Here is a 26,300-nt window from a genome sequence, read left to right on the forward strand (position 1 = left end):
CGATAGTTCAGCTGGAGGAACCCCAGTAAGCGTATGAGGTCTTGACCTGAGCAATATACATGACAATCGTCTCTGCAGTGAGCCCTGAGTTACGTGTTTCATACTTTGCTTGATTGTTTGAATGGCACGCTCTGCTTGACCATTAGAAGCAGGCTTGAATGGAGCTGATCTCACATGTCTGATGCCATTGAGTTTCATGAAGATCCGTTGTCGCTCACAACAATGTCAGGCAAACCATGAGTAGCAAACCTGATATGAAGGCTCTCAATGGTAGCTGTAGATGTGCTGGATGATATAATAATACTCTATCCACTTGGAATACGCATCTACTACGACAAAAAACATGTTTCCTAGGAACGGATCCACAAAATCAATGTGGATCTTCGACCATGGTTTAGATGGCCAAGACCAAAGACTTAGCGGAGATTCCGCTGGTACTTTACTTAACTGCATGCAAGTATTGCACTGATGCACGCATAATTCCAGATCTCAGTCAATTCCAAGCCACCATACATGAGACCTAGCAATGGACTTCATCATGACAATACCAGGACGAGTGCTATGAAGTTCATGTACAAATATTTCTCTACCTTTCTTCGGCATGATTACAGGATTACCCCACAGTAAACCGTCTGACTGAATGGACAGCTCATCCTTGTGATGTTTGTCAGGTTTGGTCTCACGCATCTCCATAGGTATTGTAGACCAATCACCACTGAGTACACACCATTTCACAACCGATAAAATAGGGTCATGGCTGGTCCAGATCCTAACTTGTTGAGCAGTGACAGGGGTTCCTTCACTCTCAAAAGCATCCATTACTAATAGTAGATCTGCGGGTTGAGGCATCTCCATCTCAGTTGTGGGTAAGGGCAGACGACTCAGTGCATCGGCACAATTCTCAGCACCAGGTCTATGATGGATGACGTAATCATAGGCAGACAATGTCAGCGGCCACCTTTGAATGTGGGACGATGCATTGGTATTAATACCTGTTTTCCGCAAACAATGAAATGAGTGGCTTGTGATCCGTTTCTAGTTCAAAATGAAGACCATACACACAGGCCAAAGCTTCTTTCTCTACCATACAGTAAGCTCTTTCCACTTTAGACAGACTTCTCGAAGCATACAAAACAGGCTGTAGCTTGCCCGATTCATTTGCTTGTTGGAGTACGCAACCAATCCCATATGATGAAGCATCACAGGCCAATGCAAGACGCTTACGCGGATCATAATGAACAAGCAACATAGCAGTTTGAACATAGCAGATTCTTGGCTTTCTCAAAGGCTCTATCTTGAGATGCACCCCAGACCCAGTTGTCGTCTTTTCTTAGTAACACATGCAGTGGCTCTAGTAAAGTGCTCAATCTGGGTAAGAAATTACCAAAGTAGTTGAGTAGCCCAAGGAACAAATGCAGCTCTCTCACATTCTGAGGCCTGGGTGCATTTTTGATGACCTCGGTTTTCGAATCAGTGGGCTTGATGCCATCAGCAGCAATCTTCCTCCCGAGGAATTCGACTTCAGGTGCTATGAATACACACTTGGAGCATTTCAGCCTGAGTCCCACTTTGTCCAGATGCTGTAGGACTTCTTCAAGATTGTTCAGATATTCAGCAGTGTCGAGACCTGTGATCAGAATGTCATCTTGAAACATGACAGTTCTAGGAATGGACTTCAGTAAACTCTCCATATTCCTCTGAAATATGGCTGCAGCCGAACGAATCCCAAAAGGACACCTGTTGTAGATGAACAGCCCTTTATGGGTGTTGATTTAGGTGAATTTCTTCGAAGTGTCGACAAGTTGCTGGGTCATATAGGTCTACGTCAGATCCAGTTTCGTGAACAACTTTCCACCAGCTAGCATGGCGAACAGGTCATCAGCCCTCAGTAACGGATACTGATTCTGTTTCGAAAATCAATTAATCGTAACCTTGTAGTCGCCACAAATCCTGACAGTGCCATCACTCTTCAACACAGGAACAATGGGACTAGCCCACTCGATAAACACGACCGGTGATATGATCCCTTCACGCTGGAGTCTGTCAAGCTCAATTTCAACCTTCTCCCTTATCATGTATGGAAAAGACCGAGCTTTCTGATAGACAGACCTTGCATTGGAGTCCAGGTGAATCTGCACCTTGGCTCCCGTAATATTACCAATGCCCAGTTCAAACAAAGAAGGAAACTTTTTCAATACTTGAGCACATGAAGTATCATCCACTGAGGACAACATCTTGACATCATTCCAGTTCAGCTTGATTTTCTCCAGCCAACTCCTGCCGAACAGCGTTGGACCATTACCTGGGACAATCCATAATCGTAGTTCGTGAACCACACCGTCATATAACACCTCGATTGCTGCACAACCGAGCACCAGTACGAGTTCCTTAGTTTAAGTCCGCAACCTGGCATTGAATGGACTCAGCTTCGGTTTCGCCGCCTTAATGTCCCACAGCTTGTCGAATGTCCTTTGGCTCATTATCGACTGGCTTGCACCCGTGTCCAGCTCCATTGATACAGGCACGCCATTCAGCTTCACATTAACGACTATCGCTGGCTCTTTCTCAGGAACGAATACAGTCCATTCACTTCCGCCTCGGGTTGCGTATCCGGGCCATCACTGAACTTGTCCTCATCAACCACGTGGGGAGCTGCACCACGCTTGCTCCGATGTGGACACATCCTGTGAAGATGCCCCACTTTCGAACATCCATTGCATGAGTATTGTCTAAACTGACACTGATGAGGCTGATGATTGCTCCCACAACGCCAACAGGGTGAAATCTGGATCAAACCAGTTGGCAGGCTCTGAGCAGTTGCAGGTTTCACGTAAGCAGCTAAGTCTGAAGACGACACCATCTTGTTTACAGTACTTGCCGTGGAACTCCGACTCGTCGATGATATCTGCCTCAAATTATCATCCGTCGTCATGCCTGCCTGGGCAGTCGCGATGGCCTTTTTCAAATCCAGTGTCTCTGCAGCCAATAGCTTCCTGAGGATCGCATCATGGCTGATGCCTATCACGAAGACATCATGCAGCATGTCTTCCAGCATGTTTCCGAACTTACGCAACTCAGCAAGATATCGCAGGTCGGCGATAAATCCCGACACGTCCTGGCTCTCAGCACGAATAGGCATGTAGAAATGGTAGCATGATATGATGATCCCTTCTTTTGGCTTCAGCTGGTTACCCACCAACATACACAAATTCCTCGTACCCTTTTTCCACCGGTCGTACAGGCAAGAGAAGATTCTTCATGAGGCCGTAAATTTTCGGACCACAAACGGTGAGGAGAACTGCCCTGTGCTTAACTGCGTAAGTCTCTGCCTCCATGCCACTGGCCACAAAATATTGATCCAGGCGGTCGACAAAATCCGCCCAATCCTCGCCCTCCACAAATCTCTCCAGGATTCCAACAGTGCCCATTGTGCATGTGAAGGTTCTTAAATTACCTCGTCGCCAATTGTAATGACTCAAGAGTCTTGATTACTGTAAACTCACTCAGGTGCAACCTGATCTATCTTTATTCCAGCCCAAGAGTGCCAGTGTGACAGACACCTAGCTTATATACAGGTGACCAAGCACACATGCGTACAGCCCAATGACCTCCGACCGCGGCGCACTCTGGTGTCTGGTGACCTCCAAGCATTAATACATAACATCAACTCACTGCCTTCTCATTGTTGACATATTTGACAGCAGGAACTCAGTGTGCGTTTGGCTCTGTCACAGGTATGATCCTCTGTACCAGCACTCAGTGATATATCACACTGTTGCTCCAATATGTTTGCATGTTGTGCTACTGTTTCCTGATAGGCCTTTTAAAGTCACCTGGTTTGCCAGTTAGTTAAGTCATGTGATTTATACTTTTAGCTGCATAAGTTACTTGTCAGTGGGGGAAAAGATCTGAAACAGCCCTGAATGAATTTCAAAGCAGTGTTACATGCAAGCAGCAAAATGATGTCTTCACAATGCAGTGATGCATCTGGAATTGCACTACGGGGCTGCATATTCAGTAAACAAACAGCCTTTTCTGTGCCTTTAAGCATGCCTTTGTTGGAGTGCAAGTGCAGCTGCGACAATATTTTAATTCTCCTAACTTCATTGCTTTGTTTTTACTCAATAGGTAGATTACCCTCCCCCCACCCCGGTGCGGACATTGGGTGGCCAGTGCACAGAGTGCAGCCACTAGTTACCCAATAGCCCCAGCAGGAATCTGGGCTTCATTAGCATTTGGCTGGACACAAGGTGCCCCAGGGCAGCTCATCAGATCCTGGCTACTGTAATATCAGGCTCCTGTTCCTGCCGGCCGCACAAATGTACAGTAACATTTACCTCTAGGCTCCACTTTGGCTAGACCGCCAGCTGATACTGGACGGGGCTTGCGCACTACATATTCTGTCCTAAAATGGCAAATTGGTTCATGTGTACATCATCAGATCCCAATTCACATATTAGAAGGGCTGATTCAGGCGGGCACTCCAGGGGGTGGGAGATTTCCACAGCGATGGTGAGAAAAGGGTTGTAAATCGTTCCCTACCATTTCTGGGGGCGCCACCCCAATATTAGTTAAAGCTATGAACCAGTACTTTAATTTTCAAGGTTGTTTATTGATGCCTCCCAATAATAACCCCATGGTTATATTTACAGACACAGCACCATATTTTTTTAGCATGCTACAGGTCCTACGAGCTGATTCTTCCTACGGGGTTATTTTTAGCATCAGTGGGACTGGTCACGCTTAATTATCCTTTCTATTGACTTCAATGGACAGGATAATCGGGCAGTGTATATAACAAGAGGCCAATACACAACTGCCAGTTTTCTGCCTCCGCCAAAGTTGAAAATGACACCTTCAAGTCCACTGAAACCAGCTACAATTACCAAATGGTTTTAGATTTAGTCTATAAAACTTTTAATATTACATTCAAACTGAAGGTTCTTCCCACCTGAAGGCCATGAAGGTCCCATGTTTGATCACTGGATCCCAGCAGGGGGCGACACAATTGATCCCAGCATTCCTGGATAAGGGAAATGGAAAAATCTTCCCAAGATTTGTGCTCCCAATCTCTATCCCAATCCCGATGAGGAGAGGATTGGGCCAGGTGATCAAATAGCCTGCTGATACTCACCCTATTTGGAGGTTTCCATTACTTATGGAGAAATACCGCAGCATGAATTGCTGTCTTCAGGAGAAACTCGGAGAAAAGGGAAAAACAAACTGGAATAGGGGGAAAGAAATTAACCACAAAAAAAGGAAACTATGCAGACTTGTTTCTCTGCAGATCTGAAGCTTGCTCTAGTTGTCCCCAAAGAGAAGATATTACAGTTTTAACTATACAATGCTCGTGGTACTTTTAACACAAAGAAAACCTCCTGGAATTAATGTTCATTTTAGTCACACCGATAAGTTTGAGGGGTGCCGACAGAGTGAAGGCATTGGTCACTGGGAAGTCGCAGAACAGATCCGACAGTTCATCCCGCTCCTCCAGTTCATAGGTGGCCTCATTAAGCATTCGTTGGTGCAAATGGCAGGTCTGCTCAATCTTCAGCTTGTTAATGTCGCTGCGAAGGCGCATCAGCTGTCTTGCCAGCTGCTGGTCTTGCAGACGCATTTCTGTCTAATTTAAAAAAATAATCTGTGGATTAGTACAGTAACAAGCAGCAAAAACACATCAACACCGGTTCAGCGAATAGGCACATTTTCTGGTTTGCTGGTCCAGGCAGAAGAGGCACAGAAATGTTGGATATCACAATTGTGTGAGTTGTGCATGGATTATTGAAAGGCTCGGATCAGAGGGGCTGAATAGGTCTTCCATATTTTATGAAATCCAATTTCCATGCAGCAACTAAGTAAATTTAGAAAAATATGTTCAGAAATGATTTAAAGATGCTTTTTACCTTTGGTTGTCTAAATTCTCAAACAATGATGGGCTTTATGTGTATTCTCTTGAGTGAAGCTGGAGATAGGCTGTGTAATTGAAGGGTGAGGCCAAAGGCTGACTGTCAATCCTTGTGTTGATCCAAAGCTGTGCATGTGAAGCCCATTATCAGCATTCACTCATGCTTAAATAAATTTACCTCTCAGTTTTAGAAGGATTCAATTCTTGTTCCATGCCCCTCTTTGTTTCCCAAATACTTTGCCGTCTGCATCTACCTCCTTGCCTGCGGTTAATCCGTTAAGACATCCCCAATGTCACTGATCAACAACCCATGATACCTTTTGACTCATGGACCTTCAGGACTTGATTGAAATGTGACTGAAATTATTATATATTTTACTAATATTTATCAAGCAACAAATTTGCAGCAGTTTCTATCTAGCATAGTCATGAAACAGAATAAATTCTTCTCTATATCTATATGACTAAAAATCTACGTTACTAAGGTTGTAGAGATGTATGAGTGTATAAAACCAACAATATTGCACACTGGCCAGTGTCAGCCATGTGATGTTATCTGGTTGTGATGGACCAATCAGATCTGCATAGTCAATACCGCAAAAAGACACAAGACAGTCATGTTAGGTGTTGCGCCTACTATGTGCTTTTTAGTTACTTTGTTCCCACCTGATTTTCCTCACACTTCTCATTACTTTTATCCACGCTTATTTTAAAATGATCTGTTCCCACTCTGCCCCCAGCCTCGACCTTGGGCCTAAAGCTCCAACCTCCAGTCCAACATGTGTTATTTTGTTTTTGCTTCTGGTCCTGTCACGTCTCAGTCCTCTCCGAGTATCACAATATGGCTCCTCACCTACCCTTCACTATCACCAAATAAAAACAAAAGCAACATGCAATGAAACTAAGGGGAAAGAAATAACTAATAGGAATCAGAAACTGAAGACCGAAAAAAGCAGCATCCCAACTACAGTGAAAACAAGATGATGGCTAAGAGAACCAAAAAAAAGTAAAGCAACAGTATAAACTATGTTTGGAGGAGGAGTCACGGAGGAGGGTTCCTTCTCTCTCTTATTGGGAGCTGGAGGAAGACAACACAGTCTGAGTGGTTAGTCTTTAACTTTATATTTCAGTATCCACTGATTGGTTTGAATCTATTGTCAAAATCTGCATCAACATTTTGTTAAATAACAGAATTTACTTTGAAATGAATAGCCACTGCCAGTAGAAAGCTATTGCTGCATAAAATGACTCGTTCCTGCAATGCAAATCTGCTGTGCTACAAGGATGTGCTGGTGATTGAGTGTATGTGAGCAGTCTTCTGCTGGATAAATCATCTTTTTTACGGTGTTGTGGGATAAGCACCTTTAAGTGAATTTTGTGGAGCTCATATCTGCATGTCAATGAGTTTTTTGCCAAAGAAGAGATTGAACCTTTAGCCGTTTTAAGACAGTAGCATAATAATCACAGCACACAGGCCTGTTTTACAGATGAACAGATTACTGAGGTAACATTTAAAACTACAGTGAACTGAAATTTTAAAAAAGGGGAAGTAATTACAGCAGTTCATCTTAGTGTTACCCAGTTTTCAGTAACGACCTTTAGGAGGACTAGAAAAGGAAGGGGTGTCTTGTTAACCTTAAGCTTAAAAGGCAAAAGAGAAAATGTTCAAACTTACCAATTCCTTCCTGAGCCAGTTCAGTGCCTCGTCAATATTTTCAAAGCCATTAAATTTTCCTGACGTCACGCTGCCATCCCTGACAGAACTCCCACTGAGGTGCTTTTGTGTTCTCTTGAGGTTGCTGGGCTCCTCACTGGGTTCCTTTGTTACTGCGAGCCCTTGGTCTTCTGACGGCTTTGAACTTTTCCAGTCTTTCCCTTCAAGTTTGGCTTTCCACTCTAGATAGGAAGGTCTTCTGGTTTCAAGCCTCAGTTTCTGGGTGAGTGCTTTCAGACTCCTCAGATGATCATCACTCTGGCTCTCTGGGTTGTCCTGTCCATCTTCGAAAAGCTTTACTTCAAGTTTTGACACAGACCAAGTAGCCATCGTGTCTTATTTTAACTGCAGCGGGTATCTGTAAGAGGGAACAGATCCTCTGAAATGCTGTTCCTAATGATCTCCGTTTTGAAAAGTTTCAGAACTCCCAATGTTGAAATTGCTCTTGATTAAAGCAACTATTATTGGAGCAAACAAGATTTCATTATGAATTGATCTTACTGATATCACTGATACTTTGTATTTTATTGGTCTTAGTGGTGCATTTTCACAGCAGTACAATATGAACTAAAATGACTTTTTTTTTATAGTGACTGACGCCTCTACTTTTTTGCTGATTTCTTTTGATGCAGATTTGTGAAATTCTGATGAAAATCCTGATAGTTAACGGTATAAGAAACACACAAAAATGTTTGAACTTATACAAAAGACAAATTCTTGCTTCCATCAGTTTCCTTTAGTGCCCACCTGAAGGCCACGTGCCTCTGTACAGAGCGGGAGTGCTGGGAGCCCATTTAAAGGACTGTCTGAAAATTGAACGGGGCAGGAGAATGGGTGTACAAGGTGCCCACTGGGCTTTCCTCTGTCGGTCGTCCATTGTTCAGCTGTTGAAAATCCCCACACCACCACTGAGACATGGTGCTGACAGATAAGGAGGATGTAATCAAAAGGATTTAACTGCCTGTCTGTATGACATGCTGTATTATCATATTTGTTGAAGCTTTGTGATAGAGGATTCAAACAGGCTCATTTAGACAGACTGTGAAAATTCACAGACCCCCAAGTCAAGGCTGCTACGTGCTGCTCAGCATGTTGCATTAACTCATCAATCAACTTGACATTTTCGGACCTTGGGTAGCGAGCCAATAAAACGTTAAAAGACTTTCAATTGAGCCAATAAGGTCAAAGAAGGCGAGTTCTTTTCTGTAAATTGATCCAGGTATAAAGTACAGCCATTTTGACCATGTGTCTCAGTAAGACAAAGAAACTGGCAATCAGCCAGCAGTTTGTTTGCTCTCTACCAGTATTAAAAAGTTAAAACTACCATCGGAGTTCGTATTTCATTGGAAATTAAGAGATCTAACAATTTTGGCGCTGCGAACAGGATCGCTGAGGAAAGAAACTGAATTTTGGACATTGGACCTATATCTAGAGGTAAGGACTCCTCTTTTTTAAAAAAAAGTCCTCGGTCAAAAGTCTAAATGCGCCTCTCCTTCTACGCGATTCCGAAAGCCTCCGGTTTGCGAACCCTCCGGTTGGTAGTCGGCTCGAGGTCCCATAGACGTCTAAACTTCGGCGGTGTGTTAGTTAATTAATCACCGACCTATTGATCAGCTAGAAAGCTTACGACTCGAGACCCCAGTAAAGAACTCAATATAATGGCAGCAGGAGATAACAACAAAGAATTGCCTACAACTGTTAAAGGTGGGCAGGCACCACCTCAAGTTTCTTTAGATTTAATTCTCGGAACAGTTGAAAGAATACATAGAGCAACAATTCAACTTATCTAAAACCTGTATTAAGATCGAACAAAAGTACGGAACCTCCAAAGGACAATGGTCCTTGGACGAGATTAAAAGGGTCTGGGGAAAAACGACCCGTATGAAAAATAAAGAGCGAACTAGATGGTCCCGAGCGGTTATGGGCCAGATATGAAACCGGAATGAAATTATAATGCGTTCCGAACATGATCGAGAACTGACCAGTACAAAGGACCAATTGCAAGCTGTTTGTGCACAGCTGCGACAGAAAAAGCTTGAACTTGAAAAGCTGGAAGCGGAAGTTAAAGATCTTAAAGGTGAAATTAAAGAATGGAAAAAATCATTAGGTCAAGAGACAGTAATAGGAAAAGGAAAATGTATTGATCAATTCCCAGGGTACCCATGTTTGGATAAATTAAAAGCGCAAACCCGAAGACACGACCGAGGAATAGATACGGTTTCTGAATCCTCCGACAATACAGGGTCGGAAGATGATGAAGAATTAGGGGTGCGCTTTGCCCCATTTAAAAAAAGACGAGTTGTAGTCAAATCAGAAGAGACTGCGGATGAGGGCGGAACCAAAAAAACAAAGAGAAGGGTGTACGAAGAATACTTAGTTCATGATCCGGCAGACTCAGAGAAAATTGATAAATGGTCCAAGGAATTGCCCAATCCAAAGAAAGGGGGAGTAAAAACGTGGGACCAATTGGTCCGCTTAAGAAATATATATCAACTTCATCCCTGGGACAGAATGCAAATTTTGACCATAATGGTGCCAAAAACACAGGGAAGAAAATTGCACGACAAGGTAGAAGAAGCTTTGGGGCAGAATGAGCAAGAATTAGACGCAGGATGGGAAGCGATTAAACACTGGCTGCAAGCCTTCAGTCCAGCTAAGACAGACTGGGGAAAAATTGCAGCCTGCCAACAGAAAGGAACAGAGGAGGTCCTGGAGTATGATGAGCGGTTTAGATGCACGTGGCTAGAACATTCGGGTATGAATAATACGGATGAGGAAATGGATGAACAAGTGTTTGGACCCCTGAAAGCAGCTTTCGTGGCAGGTCTAAAGCCAGAACTGTCCAAAATGCTTAAGGTAGTGTTACCGGACTGGGAAGGTAGAGGAACTACCTTTGCAGCATTGGTGGATCGATGTAACCAATTAGATCGGGATATGGGAGCTAAAGTCCGAGCTGTACAGGCTATGGGATGGAAATCCCAGGATTCCGATAAACAGTCATTAGGAAAATTACCCGGAAAATGTCATTATTGTGGGAAAGAAGGTCACTGGGCCAAGACGTGCAGGGCAAAACAGCAAGGTCGTGGCTGGGGAAGAGGACGCAGCCAGGGATACAATTCAGCCAACAAACCAGGCTTGTCACAAGATAACAACGTCATAGAAACATTTAAGCGACTGACAATACAACAACAGAAGGAGTTACTTGGGATAGCAAAAAATGATTAGAGTCCACCCTGGCCCCACTCCTCGCACTAATACAACAAAGAGGAGATGGGCTATATAACTGTGAGGGTGGGCGATAAGGATGTGGACTGTCTTTTAGACACAGGGGCGGAATTAACATGCTTACCCCAACAATATATAGACGATATCCTGCTAGCTTCAAACACGGAAGAACAGCATGAACAAGATTTACGAGCTTTGCTGGATCACCTTCGGCTGAAAGGACATAAAGCCAGCACCGACAAAGCACAAATATCTCAAGAAGAGGTTGTATGCCTGAGACAAAAGATTTCACAAGGAAAGAGAGAACTTACCCAGGATAGAACTGCAGCCATTCGGGCTGCTAAAAAACCCACCACTATTCAGGAACTAAGGTCTTTTTTGGGATTGTGTAACTTTAACAGAAATTGGATTGACTCCTTCACACAGCTTGCTCAGCCATTGAATGATATTTTAAAGGGGAAACGTGCCTCTAAAGGAGCCATCACCCTCACTAAAGAACAGCAAGAGGCCTTCCTGAGTTTGAAAAAGGCTTTGTGTTCAGCACCGGCTCTGGGAATCCCTGACAGTGGTAAGACATTTACCCTGTTTGTTCATGAGAAAGAAGGATATATGACAGCTATACTGACACAAGAACATGGGGATCAGCAAAGACCTATTGGCTATTATTCGGCAAAACTGGATGCGGTAGCCCTCGGATGGGGAAGTTGCCTAAGGGCCATGGAAGCTACATATCGAGCGGTAATGATCACTGCGGGTCTAGTCGTCGACCAAAAGCTGATTGTCAAGTGTCCCCACACCGTACATGCTTTGCTGTCTATGAATAGAATGTCTCAGGTGACAGCAGCAAGATGGACCCGCTGGACAGCAGTTTTGGAAGCTCCTAATCTCCATATCATCCAGGCCAGCCCGGTTAATCCCGCAACTATGCTCCCGATGTCAGAATCGAGGGAGCAAGAGGGGGGAGAATGTGAAGAGCATGACTGCGTGGAGATTTTAAAAGAAACAGAAGAAGCAGCCTTAGCAGCAGAGGAGCCTCTGCACAACCCAGACCTTATCCTGTTTACAGATGGTTCCTCCTTTGTTGACAATGGTACCAGAAAAGCAGGATGGGCAGTTACAACCTTATATGAGGTAGTGGCAAAAGGATGTTTACCCTTAGGAGCGTCAGCACAACAGGCCAAGTTACGGGCCCTGTCAGAAGCATGTCGAAGAAGGACAGACAGCTAATGTCTGCACAGATTCGCGTTATGCTTTTGGAGTCGCTTACGACTTTGGTATGTTATGGCGGAAAAGAGGATTCCTCACTGCTGCTGGTACACCTATCCGAAATGGAAAAGAAGTCCGAGACTTACTGGAGGCCATACAATTACCTCAGGAAGTGTCCATCCTGAAGTGTAAGGCCCATACCAAGGAAAATACCACAGAAGCACAGGGAAATGCCCTAGCCGACCAGGCAGCTAAAGATGCCGCCTCACAGGGTGTTCCTCCAGAAGAACCAACACAGATGTGCAGATTGAAAGCACTCTGACACGAGACCTTCAAACAATGCAAAGCGAGTGCTCCCAAGAAGAAAAATGGACATGGATTGAGGCAGGAATTAAGCTATGCGAAGATGGTGTCTGGAGACAAAGAGTTACCGACAAGCTAGTCACGCCACAAGCGCTTATGCCTTTTTTAGCCCAACAGATCCACTCGTGGGGACACTTGGCCTCACAACAGATGATGGCACGGTTCCAGAAAAGCTGGTGGGGTCGGGGATTTAAAAAACATGCCCAGCTGGTAACAGACTGCTGTGTGGTCTGCCAGAAAAATAATTCTGGACCCATCACGGTAATGCCCCAACTGAGGCCCCCTGCCCCTGTCGGACCATTCCAGCATCTGCCTTCTCTTCCTTCATGCCAAGGATACACTAACATTCTTGTCATGGTCAACAGATTCTCTAGATGGGTAGAAGCTGTCCCAACTAAAAGAGCCACAGCCAATCACACTGCAAAGGTCTTGTGTAAGGATTACATTCCCCGATGGGGAGTTCCGAGTAGCATTGACTCAGATCAGGGAACACACTTCACAGGTGCTGTCTGCCAAGAAGTCTGTAGGTTACTGAACATTACGTGGGATTTACACTGTCCTTATCATCCACAATCATCAGGACAAGTAGAGCGAATGAATCGAACTCTGAAACAACGGCTTGCCAAATATCACCAAGAAGGAACACCATGGCCCCAGGCACTACCAATAGTGCTATGTAGCATTAGGGCAACCCCGAGCAGAACTACAGGTCTAAGCCCATTTGAAATTATAACAGGAAGACCCATGTCGCTGCCAGGAACTATCGATTTACGGAAAGCTGATGTTCACTTAATGAGTGACACTTTGTTATCATACTGTCAGAACCTAACCAATGCAATTAGTTCTGTTTCCCGACAGGAATCGGCAGCTTGGGGTAATCCACCCGAAGGAGGACACGACATCATCCCGGGAGTCTGGGTGTATGTGAAAAAGTTGCATAAAGAACCTTTGGGTGCCAAGTGGGAGGGACCTTATCAAGTGTTATTGACCACCCAGGCAGCTGTTAAAGTCCAAGGAAAGAAAGCCTGGATCCACGCTTCACACGTTAAACGAGCACCCGTAACTGAAGCTGAAATCTAATAAGGACAATTACTTTTTGCGAAAATGTATAAATTTACTGTATTATTGATTGTAGATATTATAGGCATAGGCCTACTTCTTACTAGCCAACCCTCTGCACCAAAGGGAAATAGTAGGGTAGCAAGGGAATTACATGTCAATACCTTTTTATATATGTCATACATTTATGCCAAACAAGGTAACATTTCTAGTTGTTGGGTGTGTGCGCATATTCCTATTCACTCAAAGGGAGGGATTCCCTTGAGGCCAGTTCCCTTGAATATCTCGGAAATGGCCGAGTGGATAATTAATAATCAAGCCACGGAACCGTCCAAACTGGGCCGATGTGGGAATTTTTAACGTAACGGGGATTCTGAATAAAACAGATTGGATGGGATCCTGCTATTTAGCCTACATTGTGCCTTAGATGTATCATATAAAGTCACTGTCGGAACATTTACACCGTCTTAAGAGAGCTATCACAGAAACAGAGAGGTTCTTTGCCATCCTGATCCCTGGGTATGGGACCGCCAAACTGGCAAGGGAATCCATTAACATGGCATCCGTTGTGGAACGAGTAGCCAATGATACCTCAGAGGCCCTAGTTAAAATCAATGCAGAAATGGTAGCAATCCGCACAGTAGCCCTACAGAATAGACTGGCCCTTGATTACATCCTGGCTGAAAAGGGAGGTACTTGCACCCTACTCGGAACTGAGTGTTACACATATATCCCAGATAGCTCCGAAGAAATTACCCACTTAGAGGAGCATATCCAAAAGGAAGTAGAAAAACTTAAGCAACCCCCATCATTCACTTTGTGGAGTGGAGCCACTGAATGGCTAGGTTCAATAGGAACTTCATTGGTGGAAGGTTTAATTCTATTTGTTGTAATTGTTTTACTTTTATATTGTTTGTTTATGTTGATTAAATGTTGTTGCGACCAGGCGGCTGTAGCTGCTGTCCCGCAGGTGAGACACCTTGCAGGTCCCAGCAGACCATCTGTACGTGGCACGGGGGTATGTTATGCTTAAGGGAAGGTTGTTTACTGGTTGAATTAAGATATTGATTTGGATTAAATTGGAATAAGGTTAATTAACCTACTAAAACCAGACTTCCATTGTGGCCACGATGGAACTCGGGTTGGTGTAAATTTGTGTGGAAGCTACTAGTCCGGACATGTGGCGAAACACATCAACAAATTTTAGAAGGAAACTCTATTAAAATGTATGAAATTATTTTGTAGAATGTTTAACCAGTGATACCTGATGTTTTATGATTCAGTTTGTGAAAGAATCAAAGGGGGGATTGATAGAGTATTCAAACAGGCTCATTTAGACAGACTGTGAAAATTCACAGACCCCCAAGTCAAGGCTGCTACGTGCTGCTCAGCATGTTGCATTAACTCATCAATCAACTTGACATTTTCGGACCTTGGGTAGCGAGCCAATAAAACGTTAAAAGACTTTCAATTGAGCCAATAAGGTCAAAGAAGGTGAGTTCTTTTCTGTAAATTGATCCAGGTATAAAGTACAGCCATTTTGACCATGTGTCTCAGTAAGACAAAGAAACTGGCAATCAGCCAGCAGTTTGTTGCTCTTTGCCAGTATTAAAAAGTTAAAACTACCATCGGAGTTCGTATTTCATTGGAAATTAAGAGATCTAACACTTTGCTCAAGAGATTCAGCAGGAAGTTAACAATCTGTGCCATTATTACAGCATTTTTTTCAGCCAGTTTATAATCATCTCTGTATTTCTCCCCCAATTACCTAGGTGAGAGCATTGCTCACAAAACACTAGGCAGCATGTGCCTGCCTAACTGTTCTGCAGAACACAGATACGTCCACCAGACCACAGACTTTTCCACAAGTACTGCAATTCCTGAGTGACTGTCCAACATAGTAATGAAATCCAAAATGATGGGCAGAATTCAGATATTACTGTGGCACTGCTAAATACATTTAGCAGAAATGCAAGTTACTGTTGTTGAACTCAATGTACTTGTTTACCTGTGTACTTTGGCTGCTGATGTGATAATACAAAACTGGTTTGTGACAAATTTGTTGTGGGAGAGACTATTCCTGCTAAGAAGTAGCAATACAGTTATATCAGAAATAAAAACACTGGGCGACAGATGTGGAAATTTCCTTGAGGGCTGTCCCAATCAAACACCATAACTTGGCGGAAAATCAGTGGAAACCCTGTTTTTGGGCCTATCCAGGGTTTTCGTGGAAGTTACGGCGGCTGACTGGGAGAATCCCCGAGGAAATTCCCATTGAGAAATATGGGAATCTTCTAGAGAAAATGATTTGGATTGAATCCATAGAGGAGTAAAGATGTTTTTTCAACAACATTAGGGGAAGGAAAGACTAAATCAACATGCGCCAGGAATTTACTCAGGGGTTCTTTTAATCGGCCGGCCTAACTTTGGTGCAGGATTGGTGGAAATCTTTGTTTCAGCATCTATCTGGGGTTTCCAACGATCTTTCGCCGATTGGAAAGAAAGCCCCCGAGGAAAGGTGAAGCAGATTTAATCCACTTCAACTAAAAATGACCATTACAATCTATGTTCTGCAGAACAGTTAGGCAGGCACATGCTGCCTAGTGTTTTGTGAGCAATGCTCTCACCTAGGTAATTGGGCGAGAAATAGAGATGATTATAAACTGGCTGAGAGAAATGCTGTAATAACGGCACAGATTGTTAACTTCCTGCTGAATCTCTTGAGCAAAGTTTCAACAAATATGATAATGCAGCATGTCATACAGACAGGCAGTTAAATCCTTTCGATTACATCCTCCTTATCTGTCAGCACCATGTCTCAGTGGTGGTGTGGGGATTTTCAACAGCTGAACAATGGACGACCGACAGAGGAAAGCCCAGTGGGCACCTTGTACACCCATTCTCCTGCCCCGTTCAATTTTCAGACAGGCCTTTAAATGGGCTCCCAGCACTCCCGCTCAAAGCAGGCGGGTGACAGCTTGAATATGTAAAATGATTCTATGCTAGTTGTTGGACCCCGATTACAATTTTAATATATAAATACACCATGAATGCTAGTCCCAGTTAAGGGGACCCCTGAAGGCCGTTCTGGAAAGGGTAAAATTCTGGGATTTTTCAAGATTGTTGTGGGGCCAGGAACCGATTTTCCCTCCTCCAATACCGGCGGGGGGCAGCGATTACCCCTTTAGCACCTGCAGCTTGCCGGTAAAATTCAAGTGAATCCCAAACCTGAAAATGGTTCAAGCCTTGTGCCTTGGGCAGGCGCTGTGGGCACCGCCTATTTCACGCCTGTTTTGGTCTGAAGTTTATAATCCCTCACTCCCAGTGTTTTTATTTCTGATCTGCACGCAGCAGCCCCCCCAACCTAGACACCAGTTCAGCGCAAGGACAATCCTTATGTTGATTGACTGTTCTCCTCTCATTGAAGTGCGATCCGGGATCTTCTAGGGCAATCTGATTATCTTTCAAATCGTTCGTGCTGCAGCCTAGATATGCTGGTTCTATTGATAATAGCCCCCAGAACCCAGAATAACATTCAGAGCTGCTAAACTGGGATGATCATCTTGGATCCAGCTGCTGTGCCTGAACTTTCTGAAGAGTACAAATTTCTGACACATTTGTTTACCTTTCAAACAGATGGCCACTTTCTGAGTCTTCGGGCAGCCTGTCATATGATTGTATTCCTCAAAGGGATATTATCTATTTATCTGAAATAATAAATGCGATTGGTTGAAGAGCCAGCATTTTAGTGCTCTGATATTGGTCATCCTTTTCTTGTTGATAAGGGCCCTGGAATTCCTTGGCTAGAAAGGGCATAAATCCTATTTCTGGGGGTGGGGCGGGCAATAATATGGACCAGATCCCAACTCTGCAGATATCCTACCCCAATTCAGACCCGGCATTTAAAATCTGGTTGGGTGCTGTTGGTAGGTCTTCCGCCCACCCCCGCCCCCAAAATCAAGGAGGGGTTTGGGGAGCTCCCAAGCTTCACTGGGAAATTCCTCTCTTGACTCCTATGAAAGGCCGCCACGGAACTCACTTCAGTTGAGATCTGGCATGAGTTCCTTTGAGGCCTTCTGATGGACTCAAACTTTTACTTAAGTAAGGTAATCAATCCCAGAGGTGATCAATTACAAATAAATTAAAATTCTTTAGCCTGCTTGGGCCTCAGACGTGCTCTGCTCTACTGCAGGAGGGCTGAACGGTTCGGGCCAGGACAGCTGCCACTGACATGCCCTTGCAATCACCGGTAGCCCAACAAGACTATGCAAATCACCCTGTTCCCAGGATTTGGCCTTGGGTGGTGGTTCCCCATTTCAGCACCAACTGCAATCTTCTCAGGGTTTTCAGCTCCACTACTCTATCTGGAAGTCCATTCCCTATGTTGGTCACTCTTTGTCCATGATCAGATCAGCCATGGCGGTGCAGGCTCGAGGGGCCAGGTGGCCTACTCCTGCTCCTATTTCTTCTGTGTGAAGAAGAATTTATTGATATTTATCCTAAATTTATCTGCTACTATTTTGAAACTTTGGCCCCTTGTCCTCTTCTGGCAACATAATTTAAAATAGTTTTCTTAATTTATCTTTTCCATTCCCTGGTCAAATAAGCCGCTATAAGTCTTATTTCACAGCTGAAAGACCCAAGACACTCCAGCCTTTCCTCATAGCTCAATCCTTTGACATCAGAGATCAGCTTTGTGCATCTTCTCTGCATTGTTTCCAGTGCTTGAATATCATCCTTCTCGGCGACCAGAATTGAACACAGTGCCAAAGGATATGGTCTGACCAGTGCACCAAGTAGTTTGCTCACAACTTCCTCGCTACGTAGTCCAATATTCTTTAGGCTTTGTTGATTGCTGCTCTCTAGCCTACTAAAACCCCATGGCCTCTTTTGGCTTCACGCTTTTCTGTTTCAACACCATTCACAGAATACGTGTGTGTGTCACTTACTTTTTTCTTCCTATGAGAAGTACTTTACACTTGTCTGTATTAAATTTCATCTGCCGTTGTTCTGCCTACTCACTTATTTTATCTCACTGTATAATTTCTGGGCTATCTCCTTCAATTCTGCTCCCCTTCTAGATTGGTAGAAGAATTTGACTAATTTGCACCGAGTTTCTGAATCCAAGTTATTTATGTAAATTTGAAACAGTTGTGGGCCCAACTCCTGCTTTAGATAGCATTCAGCCCAGAATATTGAAGGAATTTGGAGAGGCGATTCACCATAATTTTCCAAAATCTTTGGAAATGGGAATTGTACCCAAGGGCAGGAGGTGGCAAATGTTACATAACTGTTCAAGAAAGGGCAAAAGAATAAGTCAGTAAATTATAGGCCAGTTAATGTTACATTAGTTGGGGGTTCTAGAGTATATAATATTGGACGAAATTAATCAACACTTAGAAAGACAGTCTACATGGATTTGTAAAGTGTCGGTAGCGTTTCACTAATGTAATTTAATTTTGGGGTGCAATCACAAAATGTATGGATAAAGGGAATGTAGCAATGCATATTTTCAGAAAGCATTTGTACTACATGAGAGGCTTGTTTTGAAGACGGTGGCTTATTAAAAAGGATATAACCACGTAGAGACAAGTGGGAGCTGAAAGTAGAGAGGGAAAGTAAAAGGATAATTTTTCGGTTGGTGCAATATGGGAGTGCTGGGACCTGCTTTCCATTTATACAAATGATTCAAATGTAGGCACAAGAGCAATGATATTAAAGTTTACTGGTGATATCAAATCAGGGGGCATGAAAAACTATGAGGAAGAATACAGGAGGACATAAACAGATTAGTGCGCTGGGCAGATAGGTGGCAGAAGCAGTTCAATGCAGAGATCTTCGAATAGTACATTTGGAAAAAAGAACAGTGAAAGGAAGAATATCTTAAATGGTAAGATCCTTAACAGAGTGGAGAAAAGGATAGATCCAGGGATCCAGATTAATTGATTTTTAAAGGTGGGAGTGCAACGAGAAAGATCAAAAGGAGACGAATTGGATTTTGAGTTTTGATATATAGTGACATTGAATATAACAGCAAAGATGTGATATTGAATTTATACAAAACATTGATTGGGCCACATTTCGAGTAATTTATAAATTCTAGATACCCTATTATAGGAAGGATATTCAAGCCATGGTAAATGTATAGCAAAAACTCATTAAAATGACACCAGAAATTAGATAAAAACAGAAAATGCTGGAAATCTCAGCGGGTCGGGCAGCGTCTGTGGAGAGAAAAGCAGAGTTAATGTTTGAGGTCGACGACCCTTCATCAGAACTGGTAAGTGTTTGAAAAGAACACATTGTTAAGAAGCACTGAAAGGGGAAGGGGAAGAAAGAACTAAAGGGAAACATAGAAACATAGAAAATAGGTGCAGGAGTAGGTCATTCGGCCCTTCGAGCCTGCACCACTATTCAATAAGATCATGGTTGATCATTCACCTCAGTACCCCTTTCCTGCTTTCTCTCCAAACACCTTGATCCCTTCAGCCATATGGACGATATCTAACTCCCTCTTGAATATAACCAATGAACTGGCATCAACAACTCTCTGCGGTAGGGAATTCCACAGGTTAACAACTCTCTGAGTGAAGAAGTTTCTCCTCATCTCAGTCCTAAATGGCTTACCCCTTATCCTTAGACTATGTCCCCTGGTTCTGGACTTCCCCAACATCGGGAACATTATTCCTGCATCTAACCTGTCCAGTCCCGTCAGAATTTTATATATTTCTATGAGATCCCCTCTCATCCTTCTAAACTCCAGTGAATACAGGCCCAGTCGATCCAGTTTCTCTTCATTTGTCAGTCCTGCCAACCCGGGAATCAGTCTTGTGAACCTCGCTGCACTCCTCAATAGCAAGAACGTCCTTCCTCAGATTAGGAGGCCAAAACTGAACACAATATTCCAGGTGAGGCCTCACTAAGGCCCTGTACAACTGCAGGAAGACCTCGCTGCTCCTATACCCAAATCCGCTAGTCATGAAGGCCAACATACCATTTGACTTCTTCACCGCCTGCTGTATCTGCATGCCAACTTTCAATGACTGATGTACCATGACACCCAGGTCTCGTTGCACCTCCCCTTTTCCTAATCTGCCGCCATTCAGATAATATTCTGCCTTTGTGTTTTTGCCACCAATTTCACATTTACCCACATTATACTGCATCTGCCATGCGTTTTCCCACTCACCTAACCTGTCCAAGTCACCCTGCAGCCTCTTAGCGTCCTCCTCACAGCTCACACCGCCACCCAGCTTAGTGTCATCTGCAAACTTGGAGATATTACACTCAATTCCTTCATCTAAATCGTTAATGTATATTGTAAATAACTGGGGTCCCAACACTGAGCCCTGCGGCCCCCACTAGTCACTGCCTGCCATTCTGAAAAGGACCCATTTATTCCGACTCTCTGCTTCCTGTCTGCCAACCAATTCTTTATCCACGTCAGTACATTACCCCCAATACCATGTGCTTTAATTTGCACACCAATCTCTTGTGTGGGACCTTGTCAAAAGCCTTTTGAAAGTCCAAATACACCACATCCACTGGTTCTCCCTTGTCCACTCTACTAGTTACATCCTCAACAAATTCTTGAAGATTTGTCAAGCATGATTTCCCTTTAATAAATCCATACTGACGTGGACCGATCTTGTCACTGCTTTCCAAAAGCGCTGCTATTTCATCTTTAATAATTGATTCCAGCATTTTCCCTACTATTGATGTCAGGCTAACCGGTCTATAATTATCTGTTTTCTCTCTCCCTCCTTTCTTAAAAAGTGGTGTTACATTAGCTACCCTCCAGTCCATAGGAACTGATCCAGAGTCGATAGACTGTTGGAAAATGATCACCAATGCATCCACTATTTCTAGGGCTACTTCCTTAAGTACTCTGGGATGCAGACTATCAGGCCCTGGGGATTTATCGACCTTCAATCCCATCAATTTCCATAACACAATTTCTCGCCTAATAAGGATTTTCTTCAGTTCCTCCTTCTCACTAGACCCTTGGTCCCCTAGTATTTCCAGAAGGTTATTTGTGTCTTCCTTCATGAAGACAGAATCAATCTATTTGTTCAACTGGTCTGTCATTTCTTTGTTCCCCATTATAAATTCACCTGAATCTGACTGCAAGGTCTTCACTAATGTTTGTCTTCACTAATCTTTTTCTCTTCACATATCTATAGAAGCTTTTGCAGTCAGTTTTTATGTTCCCAGCAAGCTTCCTCTCATACTCTATTTCCCCCCTCCTAATTCGACCCTTTGTCCTCCTCTGCTGAATTCTAAATTTCTCCCAGTCCTCAGGTTTGCTGCTTTTTCTGGCCAATTTATATGCCTCTTTCTTGGATTTAACACTATCCTTAATTTCCCTTGTTTGCCACAGTTGAGCCACCTTCCCCCTTTTATTTTTACTCCAGACAGGGATGTACAATTGTTGCCATTGCCTATCCACCATCAACCCGTTAAGTATCATTCGCCAGTCTATTCTAGTTAATTCACATCTCATACCATCAGTTACCTTTCCTTACGTTCAGGACCCTGGTCTCTGAATTAACTGTGTCACTCTCGATCTTAATAAAGAATTCTACCATATTATGGTCACTCTTCCCCAAGGGGCCTCGCTCAACAAGATTGCTAATTAGTCCTTTCTCATTACACACACCCAGTCTAGGATGACCAACCCTCTAGTTGGTTCCTCGACATATTGGTCTGGAAAACCATCCCTAATACACTCCAGGAAATCCTCCTCCACCGCATTACTACCAGTTTGGTTAGCCCAATCAATATGTAGATTAAAGTCTCCCATGATAACTGCTGTACCTTTATTGCATGCATCCCTAATTTCTTGTTTGATGCTGTCCCCAAACTCACTACTACTGTTTGGTGGTCTGTACATAACTCCCACTAGCGTTTTCTGCCCTTTGGTATTCCGTAGCTCCACCCATACCAATTCCACATCATCCTAGCTAATGTCCTTCCTTACTATTGCATTAATTTCCTCTTTAACCAGCAACGCCACCCTTCCTCCTTTTCCTTTCTGTCTATCCTTCCTGAAGGTTGAATACCCCTGGATGTTGAGTTCCCAGCCTTGGTCAGCCTGGAGCCATGTCCCCATGATGCCAATTACATCATATCCGTTAACAGCTATCTGCGCAGTTAATTCGTCCACCTTATTACGAATACTCCTCGCATTGAGGCACAGAGCCTTCAGGCTTGTCTTTTTAACACACTTTGCCTCTTTAGAATTTTGCTGTAATGTGGCCCTTTTTGGTTTTTGCCTTGGGTTTCTCTGCCCTCCACTTTTACTTTTCTTCTTTCTATCTTTTGCTTCTGCCCCCATTCTACTTCCCTCCGTCTCCCTGCATAGGTTCCCATCCCCCTGCCATATTAGTTTAACCCCTCCCCAACAGCACTAGCAAACACTCCCCCTAGGACATCGGTTCCGGTCCTGTCCAGGTGCAGACCGTCCGGTTTGTATTGGTCCCATCTCCCCCAGAACCGGTTCCAATGTCCTAGGAATTTGAATCCCTCCCCTCTGCACCATTCCTCAAGCCATCTGAGCAATCCTGCGATTCCTACACTGACTAGCACGTGGCACTGGTAGCAATCCTGAGAAGGTCTGTGATAGGGTGGAAGGCAGGAGTGATTAGAGAGACAAAGGGGATGATGGACCGAATTGAAACCCACATGGGTCCTAGCTATGCTTGCCTTTTCGTGGGCTATGTGGAACATTCTTTGTTTCAGTTCTACCCGGGTCTTCTCCCTCACCTCTTTTTCCGGTACATTGATATTTGTATCAGTGCCATTTCTTGCTCTCGGCCTGAATTAGAAAATTTAATTCACTTTACATTCAATTTCCACCCTTCCCTCACCTTCACATGGTCCATCTCCGACTCTTCCCTTCTTCGACTTCTCCGTCTCCATCTCTGGGGATAGGCTTTCGACCAGTATCCACTATAAGCCCACTGACTCCCACAGCTACCTGGGCTACACTTCCTCCCACCTCGCATCCTGTAAAGACGCCATTCCATTCTCCCAGTTTCTCCGTCTCCGTCACATCTGCTCTAACGATGCCACATAGAAACATAGAAAATAGTAGTCCCTCTGACATGTCTTCCTTTTCCCTCAACTGAGTATTCCTCTCTGCCATGGTTAACATGGCCCTCGACCGTGTCTGTTCTATTTCCCGCACCTCTGCTCTCACCCCTCCCCTCCCTCTCAGAACCATGACAGGATTCCTCTTGTCCTCACCTTTAACCCCACCAGCCTCCACGTTCAACGGATCATCCTCCGCCATTTCCGCCATCTCCAGCGTGATCCCACCACCAATCACATCTTCCCCTCCCTTCCCCTCTCAGCATTCCAAAGGGACCATTCCCTCCGCAACACCCTGGGCGATTCCGCAGTCACCCCCAGCACCCCCTCCCCTTCCCACGGCACCTTTCTGTGCAAGCGCAGGAGATGCAACGCCTGCCCTTTTACCTCCTCCCTTCCCACTGTCCAGGGCCCCAAATACTCCTTCCGGGTGAAACAGCGATTTACTTGTACTTCTTTCAATTTAGTACCAGGTGCAGGGACCAAGGTCATTCCGGATTCTATGTTTTTTCAGACTTTGGAACGTCTTTCTGACGTCACAAATCCGGAAACACCTGAGCCCGGGTTCGGGTATTTCCGGATTTCGGAACATCAGAAAGGAGCGGGGGCGGTGGTTGGCAGGGGGGGGTGGGGTTTTCTCTCCGAGGAGCGGTTCGGGTCGCCAGCCCCGTCCAGGAGGCTGTCGGGCGGGGCCCAGCCGCCGTGGAGTTGTTTGGGTGGGCCCCGCCATCGTGGAAGTGTTTGGGTAGGTCCCTCCGAGGAGAAGGTGTTCGGGCAGGCCCTGCTGCCAAGGAGGTGTTCGGGCGGGTGGGCCCCGTCGCAGAGGAGCTGTTGGGGCAGGCCGGTGAGGAGGCCCCGAGGTGAGGGCAGCAGTGGCGAGCGGGGCGAGGCGAGTGGAGGTGGGGTAAGGTCAGCGGCGGCAAGGTGAGGCCCGAGGCCGGGCAGCGGCGGGGCCCCAAGGTTGGCAGGGTCGGCGGGTCCGGATTCCGGAACATTTTACAGATTCCGGATGACCCTGCCACCAATCAGTTTGGAGTCTGCATTCCGGAACACTCTGGACACCGGAAATCAGGATTTTGGACGCTCAACCTGTATACTGTATTCGTTGCACACGATGTGGTCTCCTCTACATTGGGGAGACCAAGCGTAGATTGGGTGACCACTTTGCGGAGCACCTCCGTTCAGTTCGCAAATGTGACCCTGAGGTTCCGGTCGCCTGCCACTTTAATTCTCCACTCCATTCCCACTCTGACCTCTCCGTCCTCGGTCTCCTACACTGTTCCAATGCAAGCTCAAGGAACAGCACCTCATCTTTCGTTTAGGCACTTTACATCCTTCTGGACTCAACATCGAGTTCAGCAATTTCAGAGCGTAACCACTGCCCATCTTTGGCTCCCTTCTCCCCAACCCACTCCCCGACTCCCACCCCCCCTATCCCCCTGAATCTATGTTTCTTTCTGCTTGTCTCCAATGGCAGCTGGTCATCATCCCACCATTCACACCCTAACTTGACTAATGTTTTTCTAACTCCTGCCATTACCATTTCAATTCGGCCCATCATCCCTTTTGTCTCTCTCTAATCTTCCAACCTATCACTGACCTTCCCTTTAGCTCTTTCTTCCCCTTCCCCTTTCAGTGCTTCTTAAGAATGTGTTCTTTTTGAACACTCACCAATTCTGACCAAGGGTTGTCGACCTGAAACGTTAACTCTGCTTTTCTCTCCACAGCTGCTGCCTGACCCGCTGAGATTTCTAGCATTTTCTGTTTTTATTTCAGATTTCCAGCATCAGCAGTATTTTGCTTTTATACCAGAAATGAGAGGTTATTGATATGAAAACATTTTGAGAGGGTAAACGAAAGGTTGTTTTCAATGGTGATTCAGCAACAAAGTGGCACAAACTCAGGGAACCCCAGAATTTGCAAGCCTCTGACACTTTCCAACTGTAGATCAGGCGGGAATGCAACAGAAGGCCCAGAAATGAGGCCAGAACCTAGATACACCAGGTCCCAGCCTTCGTGCTACTTTCTGTGGGGCCTTATTTTTGGCGGAACCTCCATCTTTCCGAAACACAGTCCCCTGTGACAGTAGTGGCATGGCCAGGGGAGGAGGGCATCTCTGGCTGGGAGTTTCCCTGCGATCAGCTGGGTAGGTAGTACGCCAGGTAAAAGGAAGTGCACTGCCATCTCGGCCAGCAGATGTAGGGCCTACCTTGGGGTCTGGGTCTTGGCTTGGACCCTTGAAGACAGAAATTTCAGGAAAGGGCCCCTAAGGAGACCGACAGGCCTCAACCAAGTGTAGTGATGCTGTTTTTCAAGCAGTAGGCTTCCCCTGCAATAGCTTGTGCTCCCATTATGGTAGGCAGCTGAGATCCAGCTATACTTTCAGTCACATGCCAAGAATATTTAAAGTAGGGAACCTCCTCAGTCAGCAGTGGAGGTTCCTTGTGAGCGGATCCTGGCATTTATATTGGGATCACTGGCTCCTGGATTTCTAGGGTCAGAATTATCACTAGAAGAATGAAGAGGAAGTTAGAAGAGTTATTTTCACAGAGAGAGATTATTATCAGCTCACAGAAGAGGTGATTTAATTTTGGAGCACTATTCTGGCAGGCGGTGGTCAGGGCAAGCGATGGTCAGGGCAGGTGGTGGTCAGGGCAGGCGATGGTCAGGGCAGGTGGTGGTCAGGGCAGGCGATGGTCAGGGCAGGCGATGGTCAGGGAAGGCGGTGGTCAGGGC

At 44.9% G+C, this 26,300-nt stretch overlaps 1 protein-coding gene across 2 annotated transcripts in view; it reads right to left on the minus strand.

Annotated features, from left to right (window-relative positions):
- Positions 1-4,591: 4,591 nt before the first annotated feature.
- LOC139266817 (protein FAM167A-like) overlaps positions 4,592-26,300 on the minus strand; it is a 31,621-nt gene continuing 9,912 nt past the window's right edge. Inside the window, exons 2-4 of one of the 2 annotated variants that reach the window (XM_070884422.1) lie at positions 17,098-17,179; positions 7,581-7,977; positions 4,592-5,623 (exon numbers count right to left, since the gene is read on the minus strand). In XM_070884422.1, the coding sequence (XP_070740523.1) occupies positions 5,360-5,623; positions 7,581-7,949 (633 nt within the window). In that variant the 5' untranslated portion in view covers positions 7,950-7,977; positions 17,098-17,179 and the 3' untranslated portion in view covers positions 4,592-5,359. The remainder of the gene's footprint in view (positions 5,624-7,580; positions 7,978-17,097; positions 17,180-26,300) is intronic. The other variant, XM_070884421.1, reaches the window with a different exon arrangement.

This window comes from Pristiophorus japonicus, chromosome 7 (genome assembly GCF_044704955.1).
Source record: "Pristiophorus japonicus isolate sPriJap1 chromosome 7, sPriJap1.hap1, whole genome shotgun sequence".
Classification (NCBI taxonomy): domain Eukaryota; kingdom Metazoa; phylum Chordata; class Chondrichthyes; family Pristiophoridae; genus Pristiophorus; species Pristiophorus japonicus.